Genomic DNA, 21467 nt, shown 5'->3' with positions numbered 1-21467 from the left:
GTGCGCGGACATACGATTATCCGCATAGGTTTCATATCAGCGGAGATTAAAAGTCGCCAAAAGACAAAACTCGTCGGAGCGAGGAAGCGAGCGCGATGCGCGAAAAAAAAAAACAAAGCGGACTCGCGCGGCTGTACTTTCGCGTGGGTCTGTGTGCATGCACGTGTGTGAGCGAGAGTGCGGTCGTGTATGAGTTAATGCGCCGTGGCGTGTGCGATGCATTTTTTTATCCGTCGACAAACGAACGGACGAACGTGACGTGGCCGCGCTAATCAAAATCCGATGCAGCAGCAACGGCCGCCGATTAAGCGGTCTCTTCTGAAGCCCCTCGTCACGAATCCGCGAAGCTGCAACGTGGTCGGTCCGGCATGACATAGGTCCGCGTTCGCTCGCTTGTGGCCCTATACCTTCGCATATACATATTTATACAGGGCTGACTGCCGCCGCTTTCGCGTCCACGTCGATCGCGTCCCGGTCCGATACGGCTCGCTCGCTCGCCGCTACCCGGCCCGTTAAAATATGAAACGCGGTGACAGCTAAAATCTGCAGGAAGTCCGTACAATGCAGTCAGACTGCGGGCTAGAGAGAGAGAGAGAGAGCCGGTCAATTGGAAACGAGGTGACCGAGTTTCGAGCTTCCCAGTCGGTTCGCGTTATCCCTCCTCCGCGCCTTGCCAACCTGCCGTGGTATCGAGTTCTTTAGCGGTATACACCCGCCGCGTTGCGAGGAAATAATCTTGACTGTGCAGCGCCGAGAGCGGCCCCGTCCTCTCCCCGATGACCCAGCTCACGTCCGCGGACGTGCAATCGTTTCTTCGCTAATGCCGCATCCCGTTCACGTAAGGGAATTTCGATATACCGAACGTAACCGTCAGGTGCGGGATATCCGCGAATAGTAAGAAGCGTCGCCGACGCGCCCGCTTCGGACGAGTTCCGATCGAGACGAATTCACGGAGGCGCGCGAATATTTCGTGTCCGTGTCACGGGCGGCAACGAATAGGAGCGTCGTCGGTTCGGCGTACATACGAATGTTCGCGCTTAGGCGCGATAGCCGAAGTAAGTCGCAACTGCAATTAAATTCGGGAGGAGCGCAGAAAGCGCACGTGAGCGGAGCGCTCGAGTGCGGGCACGTGACACGTTTGGGCTTTAATGGTCCGCTCAAAAGGGAGCGCTTTAAAGCCGAAGCTCGACCGGTATCGCTGTCATTGCTGTACCTTTTGGATTTTAATGTTATTCCGTATGTGCGCGCCGCGTTCGCGCTTTAGTCAATATTGAGAATTATCACATGTGTCAAACGGGAGCAACGACGGACGACGATTATAAATTATTGAATCGTTTTCTCTCTCTCTCTCTCTCTCTTTCTCCTATGATCGCTTTATTGAATACTGGTAATCGTGAGATTAAGAAAGATTGCTCCTTTACTTGGATTGATTGAACGAATATTTTTATAGGCTTTTAGGAGAAAAGCACGGATTTTTTAATGCTATCAGATATTAATTGTCAGTATTAATATGTATTGTGGCAGGATATGATACTTGAATATATGTTACTGTACGTCCGGAATATTTTCCGATCGGTGTACGTGGGGAATTTTACAATGTCAACTGTATCCTTCATTCCCGATTAATATATAATCCCCCAATTAACCCGGACCAGAAAATTATTATTTTAAATTTACACTTATTTATTTTAAATTTACAAACGTTGGGATTATATCTTCCCACGATGCATATTAACAATGTTAATGAATATTATGAATCTCGTCTCAGAGTTACGAAATTCAAAATGGCAGATCCAATATGGCGAATTTAGTAATTTTATCTTCAGTACGTTTTGTTACACACTATAATGGATTCTTTAGTATAGATTTAATAATTTCAACGTAATATTTGATTTCTCGAATTGAATTTTGTATTAATAACTTCAGATTTATAATGAGCGACCTCGAATGCCTTTTTAACAATACCAATTTTAATTTTACCCGTAACGGATTCCTCCGGGGGCACGAAAAAGGGCACGAGAAAGTTTGGTTCGTTCGTTCGCAGCAAACACCTGATACTCCAAGAACAAAAAATAGTACGTTGCGTGAAAACTAGAAAACCGAAATACGTTCGGCGGAGCGTCCACGAGTCGAAATATGGCAAGCTTAATATCTCTAACAGCGAGAAAAAAATCTGTGCTTTTAAAAGCCCACAAAAATTCTTCGCTTGATAAAACGCAATAATAATCGTGTAAAGTGCAGCGTGATATTGTCTTACGTTATCGTCGAGAGAGTCATTAATCGCGAACGAATCGGCTCGCCCGCCGAGTGTTCTCTACCGAAATATCCGGGCGCTGACTCGCGTCGATAATTGCTCATTAATAACGTAAGATAAAAGTGTGACACGGCGAAGCGTAACGGCGCGCGCAACGTCGACGTCGGGATAGAAGGGATTAAAACGGCGGCCCCACGTGAAATACGCTTACTATCTTGTTACAGTGTCAATCAAAGCGCGCGGCAATAAATCATCGGCATATCATGCCCGCGGATCAAACGCCGAAAACTCCACGCCGACGTTTATATGGCGCGCAGATAGCCGTCACAATATTATCTTGCCGCGAACCCGATAAATTTTCGTTACGCCTCCCCCCTCCCGCGCCTACTTCATGCGCGCGCGTAGAAATATTTATCGGCGCGAAATATATCGAAAATTCAATCGCGCCGGGAAGAGACACGTAATAAAGGAGCGGCCGGTCGACCGTCGTTCGGACCGAGACTCGCGGTAAAATCAAGCGGATATCGTTTGAATAGAGTGTACTCGCGCGCTCCTATTCGACCCCTTAAATTCAGCCCGTCCTCTCGGCCGTCGTCGCCGGCGTCCCCGGTCGTCCTCCTCGTCGTCGTTTCTGGCTTCCGTCTGGTACGTCGTGCGCGAGCTCTTATTAAAGGTGGCGATTTATCGCTAGTAATAACGGTGCGGTCTGGTGCTGCTTGGGCGGCGAATGTCTCCCGGAGGTTCCCGGGAAGAGAGCAAGAGACCTCGTAGAAGGGTGGGAAGAAGAGGTCGCGGAGGGCAGAAGCTGGAAAGTAAGGGTTTATTCGTAGTAACCCCCGAGGGATGTGTTGCGTCAGTGTGTGCGTTAACGCTCGCGCGTGTGCACGCGGACGCGTACGCCGAGGTAGATTAACAATTCCTGACATTTTAGTGGCGCTCCGGATGCGTTAACGCCGCTTCAAGTACCGGCGCGCTCGACTGTAACGAGCTCCAGGATTGATTAACCGCCCCTGTCGAGGCGACCCGCGACTACGGGGCTACGTGCTTCTAAGCAAACGAGACGACGGCCTGGCGAAAGATCCTCGGAACTTATAATTACCGCTTGATTAATTGCCGTTTTGACAGATAACTCGGAAACGGCGGGGATTTTTCACCGGGCCCGTCTTTCGTCGTCACTCGCGAGCCTCCGCGCGCCCATCGATTAATCTTCCCTCGAGATATATTGGACTATGTATATTAATTGACATCGATCTCCCGGTGAGTCGGTAGCTGCGTGGAAGATCGCGTGTGCAGTCGATCACAGGAAGGTTGCGACCTTGATTTTTTATCAGTTTTATAAGTCCCGGAACGCATCCCGTGTTCACTGTTCAACAGAAATACCCTATTTCCTTGTCCTGCGATTGACCGCGAATCTTCGTCGTTTCGAAGCCCGTGCTGGCCGACGGATTCGGCTGGCCCTGCCGAGTTAATGTTGTGTAACGCGAGACCACCCGCATCGTATAAACCTGAAGTAACGCGCGGAAACGTGGAAAACGCTCGACCGGAGGAATTATCCGAAGCAATCGATGTACAACCGGCGCCGGTACTCGGATTACAATCGGATACCCACCGACAGAGATATCAATCGGGAATTTGGAGTGGAACGCTCGCCGGAAGAAAATCCGAGCCGGCCGCGACGCATTCTAAGCGCGATCGACGGCGGCAGGTGCTTTCCCACGTTTTCGTTGGCGCTGGATCGAACGATGGATCGTTCGGCCGAGTTTAGGCGGCGCGTCGCTACTACCGCGTCGATGGCAAGAATGGGTCACCTGTTCAAGGGGTTAAGAAGACGAATAAGCATTATTCATATCTCGTGAACGCTGATCCTTAAGTTATTCATCTCATGAATTAGTAAACACGAGGAGAAGCTTCATGTGTGTGTGCGCGCGCGCGCACTCGTTCGCTCGCTCGCTCGCATCGGCCCATTTCTGGAAGGAAGCTTACTAGAATATTAAGTTCAAACGTTTCCCTTGTCTTTTCTCGCTCGCCTCTCCTCGCCAGAAGGCACTAATTTTAAGGTAAATAGATTCGAGGTAATTAATATTTGAGATAATGACCCGACGTAATTATTTCTAGCCAATTTGTGCGTTATTCTCCAATGTCTCTTCGTTTAAATTTCTATGTTTTTTTTTTAATTCTTTTACGTGTCAAGTTATCACAAAATATCCTATGAATTGCCCGGAGAAATGGATTTAAACACTGATTCTCTTAATTTCTCAGAACAACGCTGTTATATCGTACGAGGCAAAGATGAAATCTGACGGAACGTCGAACGTCCATACAATACGCGTCTCGTCTCCCTCGTTCTCTCGTATTTCCTTCCAATGAAATTTTCAAAGAACTTCCGAAGAAGTGGAAAAAGAGGGTCCCAACACTCCCTCCGCTCAGAATCGCACACCTCCTATCGCGGTTGTCGGTAATATTTAAAGGAAGGAGGAAATGACTTAGCGCGCGCGCGAGCCGAGAGTAACGGTTGCTGTTCGCGTCTCCCATCAGGGCATCGTCGAAACGGGCGCTTATAGGCTGGAAATAGATTACAAACGCAATATTTCAACCGTCGTAAATATTCCCCGTTGATGGCGGCGCCTTTCGCCGCCGTCGTCGTCGTGGTCGTCGTCGGTTCTCCGGCTCGTCTCACTTTGACGGACAGTTGCAACATTGCGATCTAATTGGGGTAAAAACAATTTTGTAGTAGCGCCCCTCCCTAATTGGTCGTTTGTCATCACGGATCGTCTCATGGTACTAATTATCACGGCATAAACCTTGGAATGTCGGACACTGGCATCACCGAACCCTTCGCGAACTGTGGAACGTCGTCGCGTTTGCCAAGCTACAAAACGCAAAATAATTCATACTTCACACATCTTTGTCCCGATTTGGCGTATTTCTCTGTTTAAATAAGGAATTTGGTTTTACCTTCTGAACTAGACGCAATTCCGACGTGCAATATCGATAGAAATATTTTTTTTCTTTTTTTTGAATAATGAATATAAAATTATAACATATCTTCTGGTTCTTCTATTTTGCTATGTTTGTCCATCCAATTATTCTATTAAGATATATGCTGCTGTTGAGATCTGTTGCGTCTGCAGTGCGATTAAAACGATGCCACTTATAATACTTTGCGGAACGCATTGTAGATAATATAAAATCTTATTTTTGAAATATATATTGTAGGAAGATGTTACTATATTGTGTAAAAACGTGTATATGTGTGTCTATAAGCGCGCTAAAATGATGACGAAACGCTGAAGAGTTATTAAGTATTGCATCCGCTAGTAAATTTCAATACATTCGTCGAAAATAATCAACGGCGTTGTATAAAAATACGTAAAACGTGTATAATTTGCAAAAATACGGCGATCATACGTATCATATCGCGTAATAACATGATTATTACTCAATGGCATGATGACGTCACGCGTGTAACGAGAACGACAAACTCTCTGAGATAGCATCTTCTTGTTTACGTAACATACAAATGAATTCACGTCTAAAAAAAACGTGTTTTCAGATAGACATTACGCGAAAATAGTCTCCTAATTTATGTCTTAGTTTCTTGTTGTCGTGGCCGTTGTTGCTCCTCAGCATCCCAATTTTCAACTTCCATGGGCGGGTAATTCCATTCTTGGATTTTTGCGGATCCGAAAACCGAAAATATCAGAAAAGCGAGCACTTGAGCAATGACGGTGATCCAAAAGACGTATCTCCAGCGCCCCATAGTGTGCTGCAGAAGCAGAGTGCAGTGGAAATATTAATATTATACTTATTGTCTTCCTAAGAGGACGATGATAGGCGGGAGCGTTATATCTTCAAATTGCCCGAACTTTCTTCAAAATGCATTGCAAAATTTGATATTTTCACGAAAAAAATACGAGAGGTATCGACTATAAAGAAATACGACTATCTCGATAGAACGTCGAATGGCGAACACAACACAACATCGAAAGTGTCATTCTCTAAAGACCTTAATACTGCAATAAAGTTAATTTCCCAGTTAATTACGTAATTAAAATGCAGTACCTCTTGGGGAAAATATTGGCTTAACTTTCTTATCGGCTTAAGGCCGTTCCACTCTTCGTAAAACTTGAGAAAAGTGGAACACTCCGTGCGCGGCTTATTAAGAATTCAAGAAATTGGCGATCACGTTCTCGTTCTTAGCCAAGATACTTCTCGCCTCCACATGTTATTAACGCTAGGTGAAAAGAAAAGGAAAACAAAAAATAACGTTTTCACTCACTCCTTCCTCCACGAGGGCGCCGACTATTGGTGGCAGGATAAAGGCAGAAATCGTGCCCGGTGTGTTTGTAATGCCCATGAGAATTCCTGCGTAATTCGGGGCCAGATCGTTCTGATTAGTGAGATGGCCGACGAATATAGCACCGCAGACTATTATGCTGAGAGTCAGCAGGACGGTAGACGTCACGCGAGCGCAACCAATGTATGCGATTATGAGCAGAAAGATGCTGGCAGGTATAGAACCTGGCGGAAAGAAAGACAAATAATACATGTACACACACATAGCAACAGGAATTGTATATAGGGTGACTTCTTTTAATTAACACGCTTGAATATTTCTTAAACAAAATGAGATATCGGAGATCTTGTTTTCTTAAGGTTGTACATAGTTACTAGGGGGATATAATTTAACAAAAGAAACTTAACCTTGCTGCTCTGTTAATCACGTCATGGTTTTCTAAACATAAATCGATTGCTTACGTTATTTTGCGCATACAAAAGAACTGCGAGAAGATCATTGGGAAATAAGGTTTAATCGGAAGTAGAGAAATAAATATTTATAACACTGATATTAAGAATAGAATAGAATATATTAAGAATAGATAGGAAGAAAATCAATCAAGCAAGGCGAGAATGACAATTGTAATATGCGTGTCATATTGATTTTAGTCACTGCTGAGGGAACAACGAGAGTTGAAAATGTAGCCTGCATTATTCGGTCGATCGCACGAATTACACGCGAAAAATTTGCAAGCATGCCTCATGTTTATTTAACCGGTATGTAAATGGTATCAGTTCAGGTTTGGCTCGAATATGCTTATCATATCCGCCGCTGTTACCTGGCGTCGGTGTAAAAAGACGTTATCTTCATTTTAACCAGATTAATTCATTAAAGGAAAGAGCAACGTGCGCGCGCGAGGAAGCTCCTTTGATATTAATTAAAAGAATATAAGCAGGACAGAGCGTATTTATCGTTAAAAACTACGAAGTATTTTAACGAAGGTATCTTCGACAGAAGTTCCGTTGTTTACAGAGAGTCGCTTGATGCAATATTTATGACTTATAACTCTGACCCGGATAAAAAAGAGAGAGAGAGAGAGAGAGAGAGAGAGGTCGCTTTATAAATTCTATTTCACACACGTACTTATGAACACCGCGATTTTACGGGCGATGGTCTGAGTCCAAAGTCCCCTTTTCCGTCCAGTATCTAATATTTTTCCAAGCATCGGATTAGTGAAGGCATTCACGAAGTACGGCGTGCAAGTAATAAGAGCATTCTGCAAAATAGATCGGGAACGGTTTGCATAGGGAAGTTGATACCTATTTCGTATGAATCCAGGTTACGCAGAATTCCACGAAACGTATGAAATAATTATCGTTTGTAGAAATCGCGCGTGAAATATAATTTTACTCATTATACATGTCGATTTCAATTAATATGTATATATTTTTTTTTATGTAAAACTTATTAAAGTACCATTTACAATCGGGTGTCTGAAATGATATCGATGGACGTCGCGTGTGTCTTGTCGTTATTAGTACTAATTATTACTACTTACCGCTTTAATGTCAAACCGCAATATTTTATTCATATAAAGCGGCATCTGAGTGAGCAGGAAGTACCAACCGAAGTTGCCCAAAGTATTGGTAGCGATCAGAGCCCAAAACGGCACCGACGTAAAGATGCTTTTCCATGGGACCTTCATCTTCGCGGTGCCGGGCGCGCGATGACCGTACGAGTTGACGACGAGTGATCTTTCATCCTCTGAGATATACTTCTGCTCCTCCGGCGAGTCTTCGAAGAATATGTAGAAAACAACGCACCAAATCAACGGTAGTATCCCGTGAATGTAAAAGATCGCCTCCCAGCCCAAAAAGTCCAATATCATTCCCGAGGTGAGAATAGATATCACCGTGCCGAGCGACGTGCCGGCGTATATGATGCCGACCCACATACTCTTCTCCTCGTAGACGACCCATTTTCCCACAAGAACGTTCACTATCGGCAGATTTGCCGCGCTCACTACGCCAGTCAAAAATCTCACAATGTACAGCGCGACCAGCGAGCTCGCCGTGACTGGCACCAAGATTGTTAAAAACGCGTTTCCCAACACGCAAATTAGCAATACCGTCTTCGTGTGGAATCTGCGTGGACAAGTAATTCAGAATTTTTGGCGGACGACATGAAGAATAAATCTTGTCTAGAGAGTAATATTTGCGGATGGATCAATTATTAATGCAACATTGCGAGTGGCTGAGGAACCTCAATTATCTTATCTATTTTAGTTCAATCGGGTCGCCACGTCAAATAAAAATCTGTTATCTAAAATGAAACGCTATCTATATCTCTGCGAAGAAAATATAAATAGGAATTAATCGCAACTCACCGGTCCGCACAGTAGCCCGCCGGAAACATACCAACGAGATATCCAGCGAAGTATATACTAACGACCAGACCTTGCTCTTTCGACGTCCAATCGAACGGTCCATCGATATCAGTGATGATATCAGCATCAGTCTCAAATTCTGGACACTCGTCCGACCAATCTGGTATACCGGGTTTCTTCTTCACCATACCGATGATAGCGGTCGCGATGTTCACTTTCAGACCGTAGATGATCATGTTCGCAATGCAGAGCATTATAGCGAACATGAATCGCACGTAACCCACTAAAAGCCGCGATCGGAAAACAGGAACGTTAAAAAGCCGGAACGGAATGTATCTAATAGAGGTATCTTGTGATCAAGCGGGATCGTTATATGGCGATTTTGAAATTTATAACAAAATTTTACTCGCCCTCGGCGCCACCGGTGCCAATTTCCGTTAAAAAATTATAAGATTATCACTGATAAAGCAGCGGTAAAAGCATTTTTGCTTTCGCCGCCGTGTTTTTAAGTAACCTATATGCGTTTATTAGCGAATTATCAGTCCGTAGATCAATGCATTAAACTGTATACAGATGATATAAATTAGTAACGCAGTGCGGGAGCAAATGCGTACCGTTATCTCAATAATTACTCGGGAAACCATGATAACGGATACGTGAAATAACACGTATTAAAAACGGAGCACAGTTTATTTGTTTAATTCGCATTAACCTAACGAATTACAATTTGTTTGTATTTTCGTGGGTGTATTCAAGAAAAAAATAGCGACGTTTGTACGTTCTCCGCGCGTGTGTACACAAAATGTAAGTCTGCAGCTAAACGCGTAAAAACGGTGTGCATGTATTATTTTTGCGATAAGTCTGGGAAATAACTCCGGACAAGTTCATGTGTAAATTCTCGTGTACAGATTACGTCATTGCGATATATGGGATGCGGTAACTAAAGACGTGAGATAGCCCTCTGATTGATAATAATGACAGGTCACGTTACGATTTTTAAATTTCACTTTTTCCTCTTAAACGGCATATCAGTTATATAACCAATAAACGAATGATAATGACAGAGAAGAGNGGGGGGGGGGGGAGAGAGAGAGAGAGAGAGGGGACAAATATAAATTTCCCTCAAAATGCATTCATTCATCGCAGAAACGTGTTCTTCGTGAATTGGTTAGGTGACAGAATGACCGGGACAGACGGGCGAAATGCAGGACGAGAGAGACGGTTCCTTACCCATTGCTCTGAATATTTATCGTACGATCTCGGTTAATAATTCGATGACGTAGATGACGTAGATCACATTTCGAATCGGCGTGCCGATCTCACTTGTTTCCGTATTATCGATACGATTTTCGAGCGGTTCTCACTTGAATTCCATTCGCCGACACATCCAGCAGGGCCGGAACACGACTATCGAATTATTGTTGACGTTGAGGAGCGACGTATGACAACAGATTCCTCCTCCTCTTCCTCCACGAGTATCTTGCCGCGCGGATACGCGCGTGTCGACGCCGAGTACACGCTCCTATCGACGCGAGATTACAGAGCGCAGTGCGAAAGAGAGGAGCGCCGTAGCTCGTTCATCTAAAGTACATTTTACTGCCTTACCCGAGACCGCTAATGAATATGCCGCGCTCGTCGTTGCTGACGATAACAGTTATGCGTCTTGTTCACGTCACGGAGTTGCGAGCTATCGCTGCGCGACGGAGCGAACAACAAATTCAGCAGTTCCGCGGCCGTAAGAGCGATACTTTCACACAGAAGAATATTGCACGACGACGGACTCGTCATCACACCCCGTGACTTGATTCACCTTGAACGTTTTTCGTCTCGGTGCTTTTTCCACGTGAACTTTGATTCCAAGTGTCTGCCAAGTGTACATACACGAGCGAGATAATGTCCCCACTCTCGGAATTCGCAGTGCAGTCGTTGGATTTATTTCGTAGACTATCTACAGGCTGAGATTTCGCAAGCATTACCCACAAATGTATTCCTCCCTCGTATCGCACACTTTATCAAAATACCAATTTAAAACACTGATAATGTTGATGGCCGCCGAATGCCGTCCCGCAGTTGTTCCGCTTATTCCATTTGAAAAGCCGTTAATTATTATCATTTATCTTTAATGAAAACGACAAAAACAAAGATTATTAGTTATTTCTGGGTAAAGACAAGTCGATTTTCAAATTAAGGAAAGAATGACCGCGAAGCTAAACGCAGCGCAATTTCGTTGCAAGGTGTAAGGTAATTTTTTGATGCAACAGCACACACGCGGAAAGAAGATGAGACGGACGAAACGCGCGATCAGAGAAAATACCCGCACACTTGGCGTGTGCAGTTATCGAACGGTATCTACCGGAAGCAGAATAAGAGAATTGCTCGGCAGTTGCGATACGAATTCAACAACGGCCGCACAGTTACTAAACCGCGTGGAAGCGGATGCGTTTTAACTTTCAGTAATTCGCACGTAAGTGGCGATTCCATAATATGTACAACACCGCGTGTCATATTTGCCACGTCATTACGAGCGAACACCGTCCGTGTGATGTATTATTATTATCTTTCGAAACATTATTACGCGCGTATTCATCTCTTATAGAACTTGCTTGGCACACGCACGCGGTGCTGCGATCGTATGCACATGTTCGATAAACCGGCCGATTCCTCCTCGTTTGCGATATGGAGATATACTAACGCATAAACCGACTACACAATATGCAGTCCCCGATAGTCCCCTCTAGTCAAGTTCAACTTTATAAATATACATTACTTCACTGGCGCGAATGAAATTTCAAAGACCGCGTCGGCCGCGCGCTGTATCTTTACAAGCGACTCTACTCGGACACGGAATGCCGTCGAGTTAGCGGTTGCACGGGTCACAGGCTGACGAAATCACTTTCCAAAACCAGTCCTCGCGATAACCCGTGTGCTCACGTCGCCACGATAATTAGAGGCACGACCCGTGTGCTCGTGTCTCGTTTACACAAACAAACACACATCGGCAGGCTCTCTCTCTCTCTCTTGTCTCGGCCAACAACGGTCTGGCGCGGCGCGCGAGGTCTTACTCGCGTGATGTCCAATGTGAATGTTCCACCCGTTATCTGCCGGTGGATTGCCGGCACGAAACCCGGTCTTTCCTCTCTCGTTGTAATACGGTGGCGCGATAGTATTCTTAACAGATATTCGTCGACGAGATGCCGCTTAATGTTTATGGGCTGAGGATAATGGAGTCCCCCCGGTGAGCCTGTGTCCAAACGGGTGAGAAACGTTCCAGAGCAGCTTCGGACTCCCCGCCGATCATGCCCGCCGTGGTCTTGTTTGTGTGTGTGTGTGTGTGTGTCCAACGGGATTGTAACGCCCACCAAATTATACCCGGCACGCACACGTCATCTTTTTCCGTCCACCAATTCGTGGTGATAAACTAAATGAGATTATACACATAGTAATTTGGCTGCAAGTATCTTTACGTATTATTTATTATTATTATATAACTCGTATATAACGCGCGTCGTGGAAATTATGTAAGTGAACGCATTCTTTACCTCAACGTCATTTTTTCCGTTGTAATATACTTTGTAGTACATGTATGTGATATTAGACTAAATTATATCATGACAAAACCTCACTTTGTCAGATATATATATATATATATGTGTTTATATTATATTTATAATTTATGTTTATGCAATAATTATTATGTTATATGCCTTATCTTTTGACTACCTCCTAATTGTGCAGATTAAATCGTGCGACGCGACGCGCTGCACTTATCACGTCGAAAGATATTTGTGGGGAATAATCTGTCAATTAAAGATTAACAGACGAACTAGACGTTATCATTAAGAGCGAACACTTTTGAGAAATATCAGAGAAAGACTAATGTGTCATATATTTTACATATTTTTGAATCAGCCTCTAACTGTATATATAAAGTTGCACTAACGCGCGGCACTTACCACGTCAAAAGCTATTTATAGAGGATAATTTTTCAGATAAAGACTGGCAAACGAGCTAGACGTTCCCACAAAGAGTGAACAATCTAAGGAAATTAATCTCAGGAAAAAATTAATATGTTTCATGTTTTACATATTTTCGTGGCGCTTTCTATATATTGTGAAAATCAAAGTTGCACTCGATGCGATAGACTACACTTACCACACCGAGAGATATTTGTGAATTATAAATAGCAAAATTAAGATTATCAGATGATGTTATCATAAAGAGCAAATATTCTTAAGGAAGAGTTGGAAAGAAATAACGTAAAGCAATAACGTAAATCCTTGAGCAAAGAATTACCTAACTCAAACTTTGATTTATTGTGTAAGCAAACTGTCGTACGCGAGCTGAATGCTATCGTACACACTGAGAGAAAAAAAGTATCTAAAAAATAAGAAATATTTTTTTGGTGAGCACTAATAATATATTTATTTATTTAAATCTAAATTCTTTATTTATAAATCGAATAAGCAACTATTTTCATACAAAATTATAGACTGGAAAAAAACGTACATTTTCTCATTTGAACAAATTTTTTCTCAATGTAAAAATACATATATATTGGTATAAATAAATATATTATTAGTACCCACCGAATAAATAATGTTTTATTTCTCAAATATTTTTTTTTCTCAGCGCACGCACGTTAGATTCATACCTTAGTTATACAGCCATCGTAGATACATGCGGTGAATATATATATTTATTTATTTCGCACAGATAACAAACATACGAGAACAAATACATATTATTTGTTATTTTGTATTCTCAGGGTCAATGTGTCCGCTCAAACACATCACTTCACACTTCATCAATAAACGAAGGATTGGACTTTACATCTGTGATAATTAATATTCAAACGATCGTTAAGTTCCACGGACGAAGCGTGAGCTTCTATAACGCCGCCGATAACTCGTGTTCCGACGGAACAGTTGGCATTTAAATATAGCTTAGCATATTTTCATGATAACGTTTGTATGAGTCGACCTATAAAGTCGCGATAACCCAGGTTTTACGTAACACACTTATCATCGGGACACGAGGCGCATAGCGAATGACCCAATGTCGTACAACCTCCTATCTGTTTCATACCCGAACGTTCGATTTCGGCGTAATTCGCGGCGGCCTCGACACTTGTTGGCGACACGGGAATTGCCGCGGCGAAACATTGTGTCGCGTCGTGCCGTTCCTTTTTTCCGTAAGAACCGCACGAGCGTCTGCATCGTCCGATGACCAATGGCGAACCGACAATAACAGCGCGAACACACCAGCGACCGTCACAATATTTTTATCCGGCCGCGGTCTCTTTCGTGCGGTAAGCATATGACAAGCGTGACGAAACGTTCGTAGAAACGAGAAGCGGACGGCCAGACGGAAGTGGTTGCCGCGGTATAGCCTCGTGACGAGGACGACGACAACGACGACGACGACAACGAGTGCGAGGACGACGAGGAAGCTTCGAGACGCACGAGTTGCCATCATCCTCGCGTCTCTTCTGGGCTTATTCGGCCCAGCGCACACCTGCATTCACATGCCGGGGTGAATGCTCGCGCATACCTGCTAGAGGAATACGGCAGGCTGGGGAGGGGGGAGCAGGGAATCCACTCGAGAAAACGCAAAGCCTCGACACCGGTAAAAATGGATACGTCGTCGCGCCCGGCGAACGAGGAGGAAAAAGGGACAGGGAAAGAGTGAGAGAGACAGAGGGATGTAAAAGTGAAATAAAGAAAAAGAAAAAAAGGGAGAGAGAAAAAGCGGTAAGGCAAGAATCGCGAGATGCAGTTTCCGCGAGGAGAAATGTGTCCGACATTGCGCATCGGTTCAAGGACACGGAGAGCTCTTGGCCGCGGGGCAGGTACAATAGTGTCGATCGCGGTGGCCGATTAGACCTAGGTGAACGCTTGAAAATCTCAGAATGGGATCGGACCGCGAAGGATTCCGGACGGACACTCCAGCCGGCTCGTATTGTCGAGGCGTTTCGGCCGTCTTTGTCCGCAGAGTAAACACACTGAGCTGCTTCTCGGACCGCAGCCTTGCCGCTGCTGTTGCTGCTCCAGACAGACCCGTCAAAGACTGGTACTCCTCGCACCAACCGAATACCAATTAGCCGTTGCTGCCGGCTCGAAGGCAGGTTGACCGTGCTAACGAGCGTGATGCGAGTCCTCTTAAACATTTCCTGGATTTTCGTTCGTTATTCGGACCACCTATCGTGAAAAGATCAGCCGAAAATCGGGCGTAAAACACGGGACACCGTATCGTGAATCTATTTAGGTCGCGGAAGAGACGCTCAGAGAAAGAATTGGAGGAGCTGTGGCAGCTGAAGTTGTACCTCGCAGCAAATGCAGCATATTAATGCTCTACTAACCAACTTTTCGCAATAATAGCGAAGTTCGGACTAGCTAATGAGCTTTAACTGCTATTACTAAGTCACTTTGAGCGTATGACTAATTATTGCATCGTGACGAATTTACGTTCGCCGTTCGATCTCGCGCCGCGGAAAAACGAACGATGACTCACGATAATTCTTTCTTCATTATCCTGCCGTCGCAAAAGAAACATCTCGTATTTACGGATGCTGTTTCCCACCGTATTGTTATTATTATTGCTGTTGTTTCGGCGAGCGACCGACAAATATCGGCCTATCGCTCGTCTCCGCCATTGGTCACCGCGCGTGTTGCTCGCATCAGATTTATTCGGCGGGGATACAACAGCGTGGTACGCAAGTGAGCAACAATCGGACCTGATAACAATCGCGTTCGATTGCCGTTCGAATGTTATCTACGCGCTGGATGTATTTATCATATCATAAAGAATATTAAGTTGATCGCGCGCGCTTCATTATATAATGTGTGCGGCGTGTATATGCATATTATTTAACGGGAGCAAATAACTCTCGCGAACCGTCCAATATTAGTAGATAATGCCGGCATACCGGATATATCAGTATAATTCTCGATATTTCAAAGTAATCGATGATATCTACTGATATTCCTCTCCCTTCGCTCCACCTTCCACCCTTCCCGCCGCCTCCTGTGACCGCACATGACTCCAATTAACGTCGAGAATATCTATATTATGATAATAATCCGGTTGAATAAAGATTATGTCCCTATTATAATTACGTCCGTGGTTTATTTAAAGGTTAACGTGTAATTGAAATTCTCGCTTATCAGTCGCAGTAGCGACGGTAATGTATAACGTGTACGTAGAATTAGATTGATATCCGTTTCTGTACGTTGATCAGGCGTCGCGAGAGATCAGAAGTAACACGGTTCTCACGTGAGACAGAATCGAGCATCAGTTAATCAACAGATACTCGATAACATATCTGGAGCTGGTACGATTCCGCAGCTTTCCGCTAGTTTTGCCTGCCGATCGTGACTTGCGTTCTCGCGCGGCTTATTTTTCCTCGTTCCGATTAAAACGACTGAAAACGGTGTTGCCGGGAAAAGGCGTCGGGAGAATAAACGAAGAACGTCGCAAAAAAGACTTTCGCATGAGCCAAGTGTGTACATTCGTCAATTTCGACTCGAGCGCGCTCGAGTTCCGGTGGGAATCAAGTTCGGCCGGAATTCCCAATATATGACCGATTAGCAAACCGGAGGAAAGCAGGCCGAAGGTAATACACCATTTCGGACGGTATCTTCCACCGTGATCCGAAATGGGCGCGTGCTCGCACTTTCGGCGTTGCGTTTAAACGAGACGGACAGTTTCCATCGCGCCCGAAGGAGTGCGGATGTAAAGCGCGCGCGTGTTGCGTGCATCATCTCGCAAACTAAAAGAGGAAAGAAAAAATAGGAGGAGAACGAAAGAGAAAGAGGTCGAGGAGGAGAGGAAGAGGGAGGGAGAGAGAAAGGAAAATACACACAGGAGACGAAGAGGTGATATATGCGGGCATTAGTTATACACGAGATGTATGAGGTTTTGCGGCGTCACTCTGCCACTGTCAGATTCCAGCATGGTGCTCCTCCCGACATAATCGGGACGACCCATATTTCCCCGCCGCAATGCGTCAAGCCCCCTGCGATTCCCCGTTTCGTACCTTCATTTTTCACTCCCGCTCGTGATCTCCGCGCCCAAATTCACCTTCCATGTCGTCGCGAGCGTCTACCGTTTCTCCATCCACACGCGCTCTCGCTTCTCCATCTCTCTCTCTCTCTCTTTTTCTCCTCCGCCGCGGCGGTATCCGACCCGCCGGCGTCGCGACGATTGTACATCGCTTCCGGTAAAATTCTCCGTAGAATACGGCAGGCAGCTCCCCGATCGAGAGACGAATCGATCCGCGAGTTGCCGCCGGCACGGCGTGCAGCGACAGTCAAAGTGTCGCGGTAAATATTGGCCGACCATTTTCTATCTATTTCGATGCTCCGATCGTCCCCGACCGGCCCCGACAGGCCGATGCGTGGAAGTAATGGAACCGAAATCGACGGTCATTCGCTTGATTTTCACGGTGCGCGAAGAAAAAGTAAACCCCCCTTCCCTCCCTCCAATTCGAATTCCCCCTCAAAGAAAAACGACAAAACGGGACATTGCGAAAGATGCTCTCTCCCTCTCTCTCTCTCTCTCTCTCTCTCTGGGTTTTCATTCTGAACTAAAATTGTGAATTGTGTAAAATGTTCGCTATGATTTATTTACTATTTTCGAAAGCGAAACTGGAAATCTCTCTAGTCAAACGGATTCTTTCATTATTGCCAGATAATATGATATTGTTACATTATATTAGGATCAGGGCGAAATTTTCAGCGTGATTGGAATACACGTAGATGCTGTGCTAACCAGTGTTGCTGGAATCTTGATGGTAGAAGAGTATTGGATAATACTAAAGGCTCGAACGCGCGCACCGTGCAGCTATTCCGATGAAGACCGTCAATATCGATTTTTCGTTAGAAAATGAAAAATGCAGCCGCGTTGCTCCTCGTAAAATATGTGCACTTTATCTTACGCTCTGGAAAATGTATGCGTCATGACATTACAGAGACGATGGCGCTATTGAGCGGCCATAAAACGTTTGTTTGTTCGGCAAGTTTACACAGCTTTCACAGTCAACGGCAGCCGTCGGTCGACCGACTGTCACTGAATGAAATGCTAACGATGATGGATGACCGCGAGGATCTTTCTCTCTCTTCCGTTTGATCCGTAGGGAAAAAGGGATGCCGGTAATTTGTGCGTATGTAGTAGCCGAGTTATCGAGAAGCCGTGGCTTTCACATTACGTTGAAAATATCCCGTAATTAAACTCGATTCGTTACAACTTTGACATTTAAATCCATAACATCATAAAAATATTATCGCTCGTATACGCGACTGAGTTTCGTTTATGCGGACGTCGGTCGGGAAAAATCGTTCCACCGCCGCGTTTTTTTCTACCCGCAATTTCCTCGTCGTTTCGGACGTCACGATTCAATATCCTTGATAAGAGCGCAAGACGCGCATTAATTTAGTCGGCGGCCAAACATTCGAGACACTGTTTTTAGCATATATTACATGTCAGACTGATCTGGAGCAACAATTTAAATTGGAAACGGAGTCTACGGTTTTATAGGTGAAGGGCGCGTGTCTCGTGCATTTTTAACGCATAATTTGTGTGCGTGCTTATGTAGACGTACACTTGACTTTGACATCTTTATGGTGTCGCGTGGATAATTTTGTCACCGACGACGTACGCTCAAGAGAACGCGGCGCGCTTCACAGAAGAATACCTAATTATCGCAAGGCGACGAGCAGGTGACGATACAAAGGCGTATTATCAGGTATCGATAGACAGAAATAGGTCAATATTCATAAGTCTCGTATATAAAAATGCGCTCGCTCACACCGGAGTGCAAGAAGTTCAGAAGCTGACAAGTCTAACAGATCAGCTAAATTTAAACATGCGTGCGGTACTATATCTACTCGTCGCCGTGGCTTTCGTGATGATCGAGGAGACTGTAAGTATTTCGATAGGAAATTCAATCTTATTTCTTTTTTCTCTCGTACTTTCCTCCTTTCGCGAGATAATAGATTGCCGCGCAGAATCTTAATATATATGGAGAAAAATAATTTGCTGGTACGGCAAATTTTATGCTGCGACAGTAAAATCTATCAGTTACTATGTGGACAGCAAAACGACTCGTTGAGAATAATTTGCTAATTGCCATTCGCTGAATTATTTTGCCAGATCTACAAATTATTTTACTGTAAGAACAAATCAATATCTGTAGGGAAACCGTTTTGTTCTAACAGCAAATTAACGTGACAAATTCACTTAACAGAATTTCTCTATCCTGGCAACAAAACAGTTTCTGCTCTGATTACGAATAATTCGCTAATTTGGTTACGCCAATTAAATTTTATCGCTGTCGCAACGAATATATATATCGGCAATAATGGTTTTGCTACAACAGCAAAATTATTCTTCTTCGTGTATATATATTAATATAGATATATTAATGATATATATTTATATATATTGGTATATTTCGCACGTTTTGAGGAGTTCGTATATCTTATTTTTCTTCGGACAGACCTCCAAGCCTTCATTCATGGACGATCTTTTCATACATTGTCCACTGCTAGCGCACTTCTTCCATAAAGGCAAATGTTGCTGCTATTCCGGTTGCTATTATTGTGATTATTGCACCACGACAACCACCACCACCACCACTACCACTACGACGCAGACTCCGGCGATGAATAATATGGGATGAATAATATAATAAATAATGAATCTATTATAAATAATTCGTTATCGAACATCGTAAAGTACAACGCGATACAGAATAACACAAAAATATACCCGAGTCTATAATATATCCGAATATATATCACGGTGCGCTGAATAATGCGACGTTGCATACAAATATGCTAACACCAGACTGCGTCCAACCGAAAATGTTGGGCATTCACGATAAGTTTCGAGACAGAGAACGTCAGAATTAGTATAACTATTTAGATTTATGTAAAAACGTTATACGAATGCTGCGTAGGTCGTAAAGTGAATTGTAAATCGAGCCTGAAAAATAAATGTGTACACGTGTAAAGTACACTCGCATTCAATAATTATTACTTATCATAGTAAGCGCATATTTTCGCCGTGTCATTAATTCCTTCCTTCTCGCTCTCACGACAAATGCATTTCACGAGACACTGGTTTAAAATCGCGAGTGGGTGATTCGTCAATTTAAATAATTAATGATCGGCCGATCATACTTCACTGAATATTCATGGCCGATGCAAATGACAAAGAATCGCGGGTTGATATCGATCCCGGCGGGGCGCGATGTGGCTGCGCGTCGCGCGTTAATAAAAAATAATCCACGCGTTTGTGTAATATTTGGACATCTGGATTCTTCGTGACATATCGGTGGCTCGAATGTATAAATCTATATTCAATTACATTCCTTTAATCGAGCCCGCCCATCTGGAACACGATTAACGCATTACTCTTATCGCTCGCTAACACGGCGCGACGGACGTGCGCGCAATATGACATGTTAACGGAGTTATCATCGGGAATATCCGTGCCGCCACATTGTTAAACCGCATTCCGCGTTCGATTGTCCGCTCTCTGCTTTTTCGGAAGCTCGACGAGACGGATATCATCGACGTTAAAGCTCCGTCTCGGAGCTGAGACAAGATACGGGAGACGCACAGAAGCGCACGACATCCGAGAAAAACCGTATTATATCCGTCGATTAACATCCTCCATCGTCCTTCGACGGACCTCGTGACTTAAATGAGAGCGGTCTCGAGGGGCTCGGAGGAAAAAAGGTTACACGTAACGCCCGGACCGCCTCCGGGCAGAGTTCAACGCGGTAATATACCCGGAGGGCACGAACACCTTTATCGCATTAAAAGCGACGAGCTGCCGTCGTCTGGACGTACGCGCGAGACTGAACCCCAACGTGACCTGTGCGCGCGTGCGCATCCATTCTCTCTCTCTTTCTCTCACGGATATGTCACGCGGGCTGATCGCGTCCCGGATCAAACCGAAACGTCTTACGTATCTTGGACGCGAACGATATGATCCTCTTAATGTGTCCCGAGGCTTACAAGTATTATGATTCTCTCTCTCTCCCCTCCTCCCGATCATCTGCCCGTGGTGCTCGGGCTCACCCTGCGTTTAAGCCGGACGGCGAAGCCCCGGCGAACATCGGCTTACATGCATACTGATGCGCGTTGTACGTGGATATGTATTAATATGTTAATACGACCGCCGCCAGTTATGAGACCGTTTGATATTACAGCTGCCGTCCGTTTGCCGTTTCTCGATCGCCTTTGTCGAATATATTTTTGTTTCATAATAATAAGCCCGCGACGCCCGGGACGTCGTGTTTTTATGAAAAGCTTCAATCAGCTTCGAAATATGACGCGGAACGAACGCCTCCGATGCGAAGAGAGAGGAAAGGGCCCGTGAAGGCGACCTAAAGGGACGATCCGATATCTATCGTCGCATCGACCGATTCTCTCCTTCACCTCGACGTTACTTTCTAATCGGTTCAAAGCTGGAATTATGGATAGTCGATCGGTGAGATCATTTACCTATTGAGAGATTTACTTAAGGCCGAGTTAAATAAA

The 21467-nt window shown here is 44.6% G+C and overlaps 1 protein-coding gene across 4 annotated transcripts; it reads right to left on the bottom strand.

Moving 5' to 3' along the window:
• Window positions 1–5615: 5615 nt before the first annotated feature.
• Window positions 5616–11602, bottom strand: LOC106750605 (sialin-like). Of its 4 annotated transcripts, none has more exons than XM_014631057.1 (7): window positions 10525–11602; window positions 10150–10441; window positions 8920–9202; window positions 8092–8677; window positions 7677–7809; window positions 6534–6775; window positions 5616–6020 (listed from the first exon to the last, which is right to left on the bottom strand). In XM_014631057.1, the coding sequence occupies exons 2-7, from the start codon at window positions 10151–10153 to the stop codon at window positions 5838–5840; spliced, it is 1431 nt and encodes a 476-aa protein (XP_014486543.1). In that variant the 5' UTR covers window positions 10154–10441; window positions 10525–11602; the 3' UTR covers window positions 5616–5837. The 4 variants fall into 4 exon arrangements, with proteins under 4 accessions (XP_014486543.1, XP_014486545.1, XP_014486546.1 ...); XM_014631059.1 differs by having other exon boundaries at window positions 10150–10874; window positions 10941–11602; XM_014631060.1 differs by having other exon boundaries at window positions 10150–10874; window positions 11495–11593.
• Between the last annotated feature and the right edge of the window lie 9865 nt (window positions 11603–21467).

Source organism: Dinoponera quadriceps, unplaced genomic scaffold (assembly GCF_001313825.1).
Source record: "Dinoponera quadriceps isolate SergipeBrazil2010 unplaced genomic scaffold, ASM131382v1 scaffold5050, whole genome shotgun sequence".
NCBI lineage: Eukaryota > Metazoa > Arthropoda > Insecta > Hymenoptera > Formicidae > Dinoponera > Dinoponera quadriceps.
The sequence above is the reverse complement of the archived record's forward strand: the minus strand, read 5'-3'. Positions and strand labels throughout refer to the sequence as shown.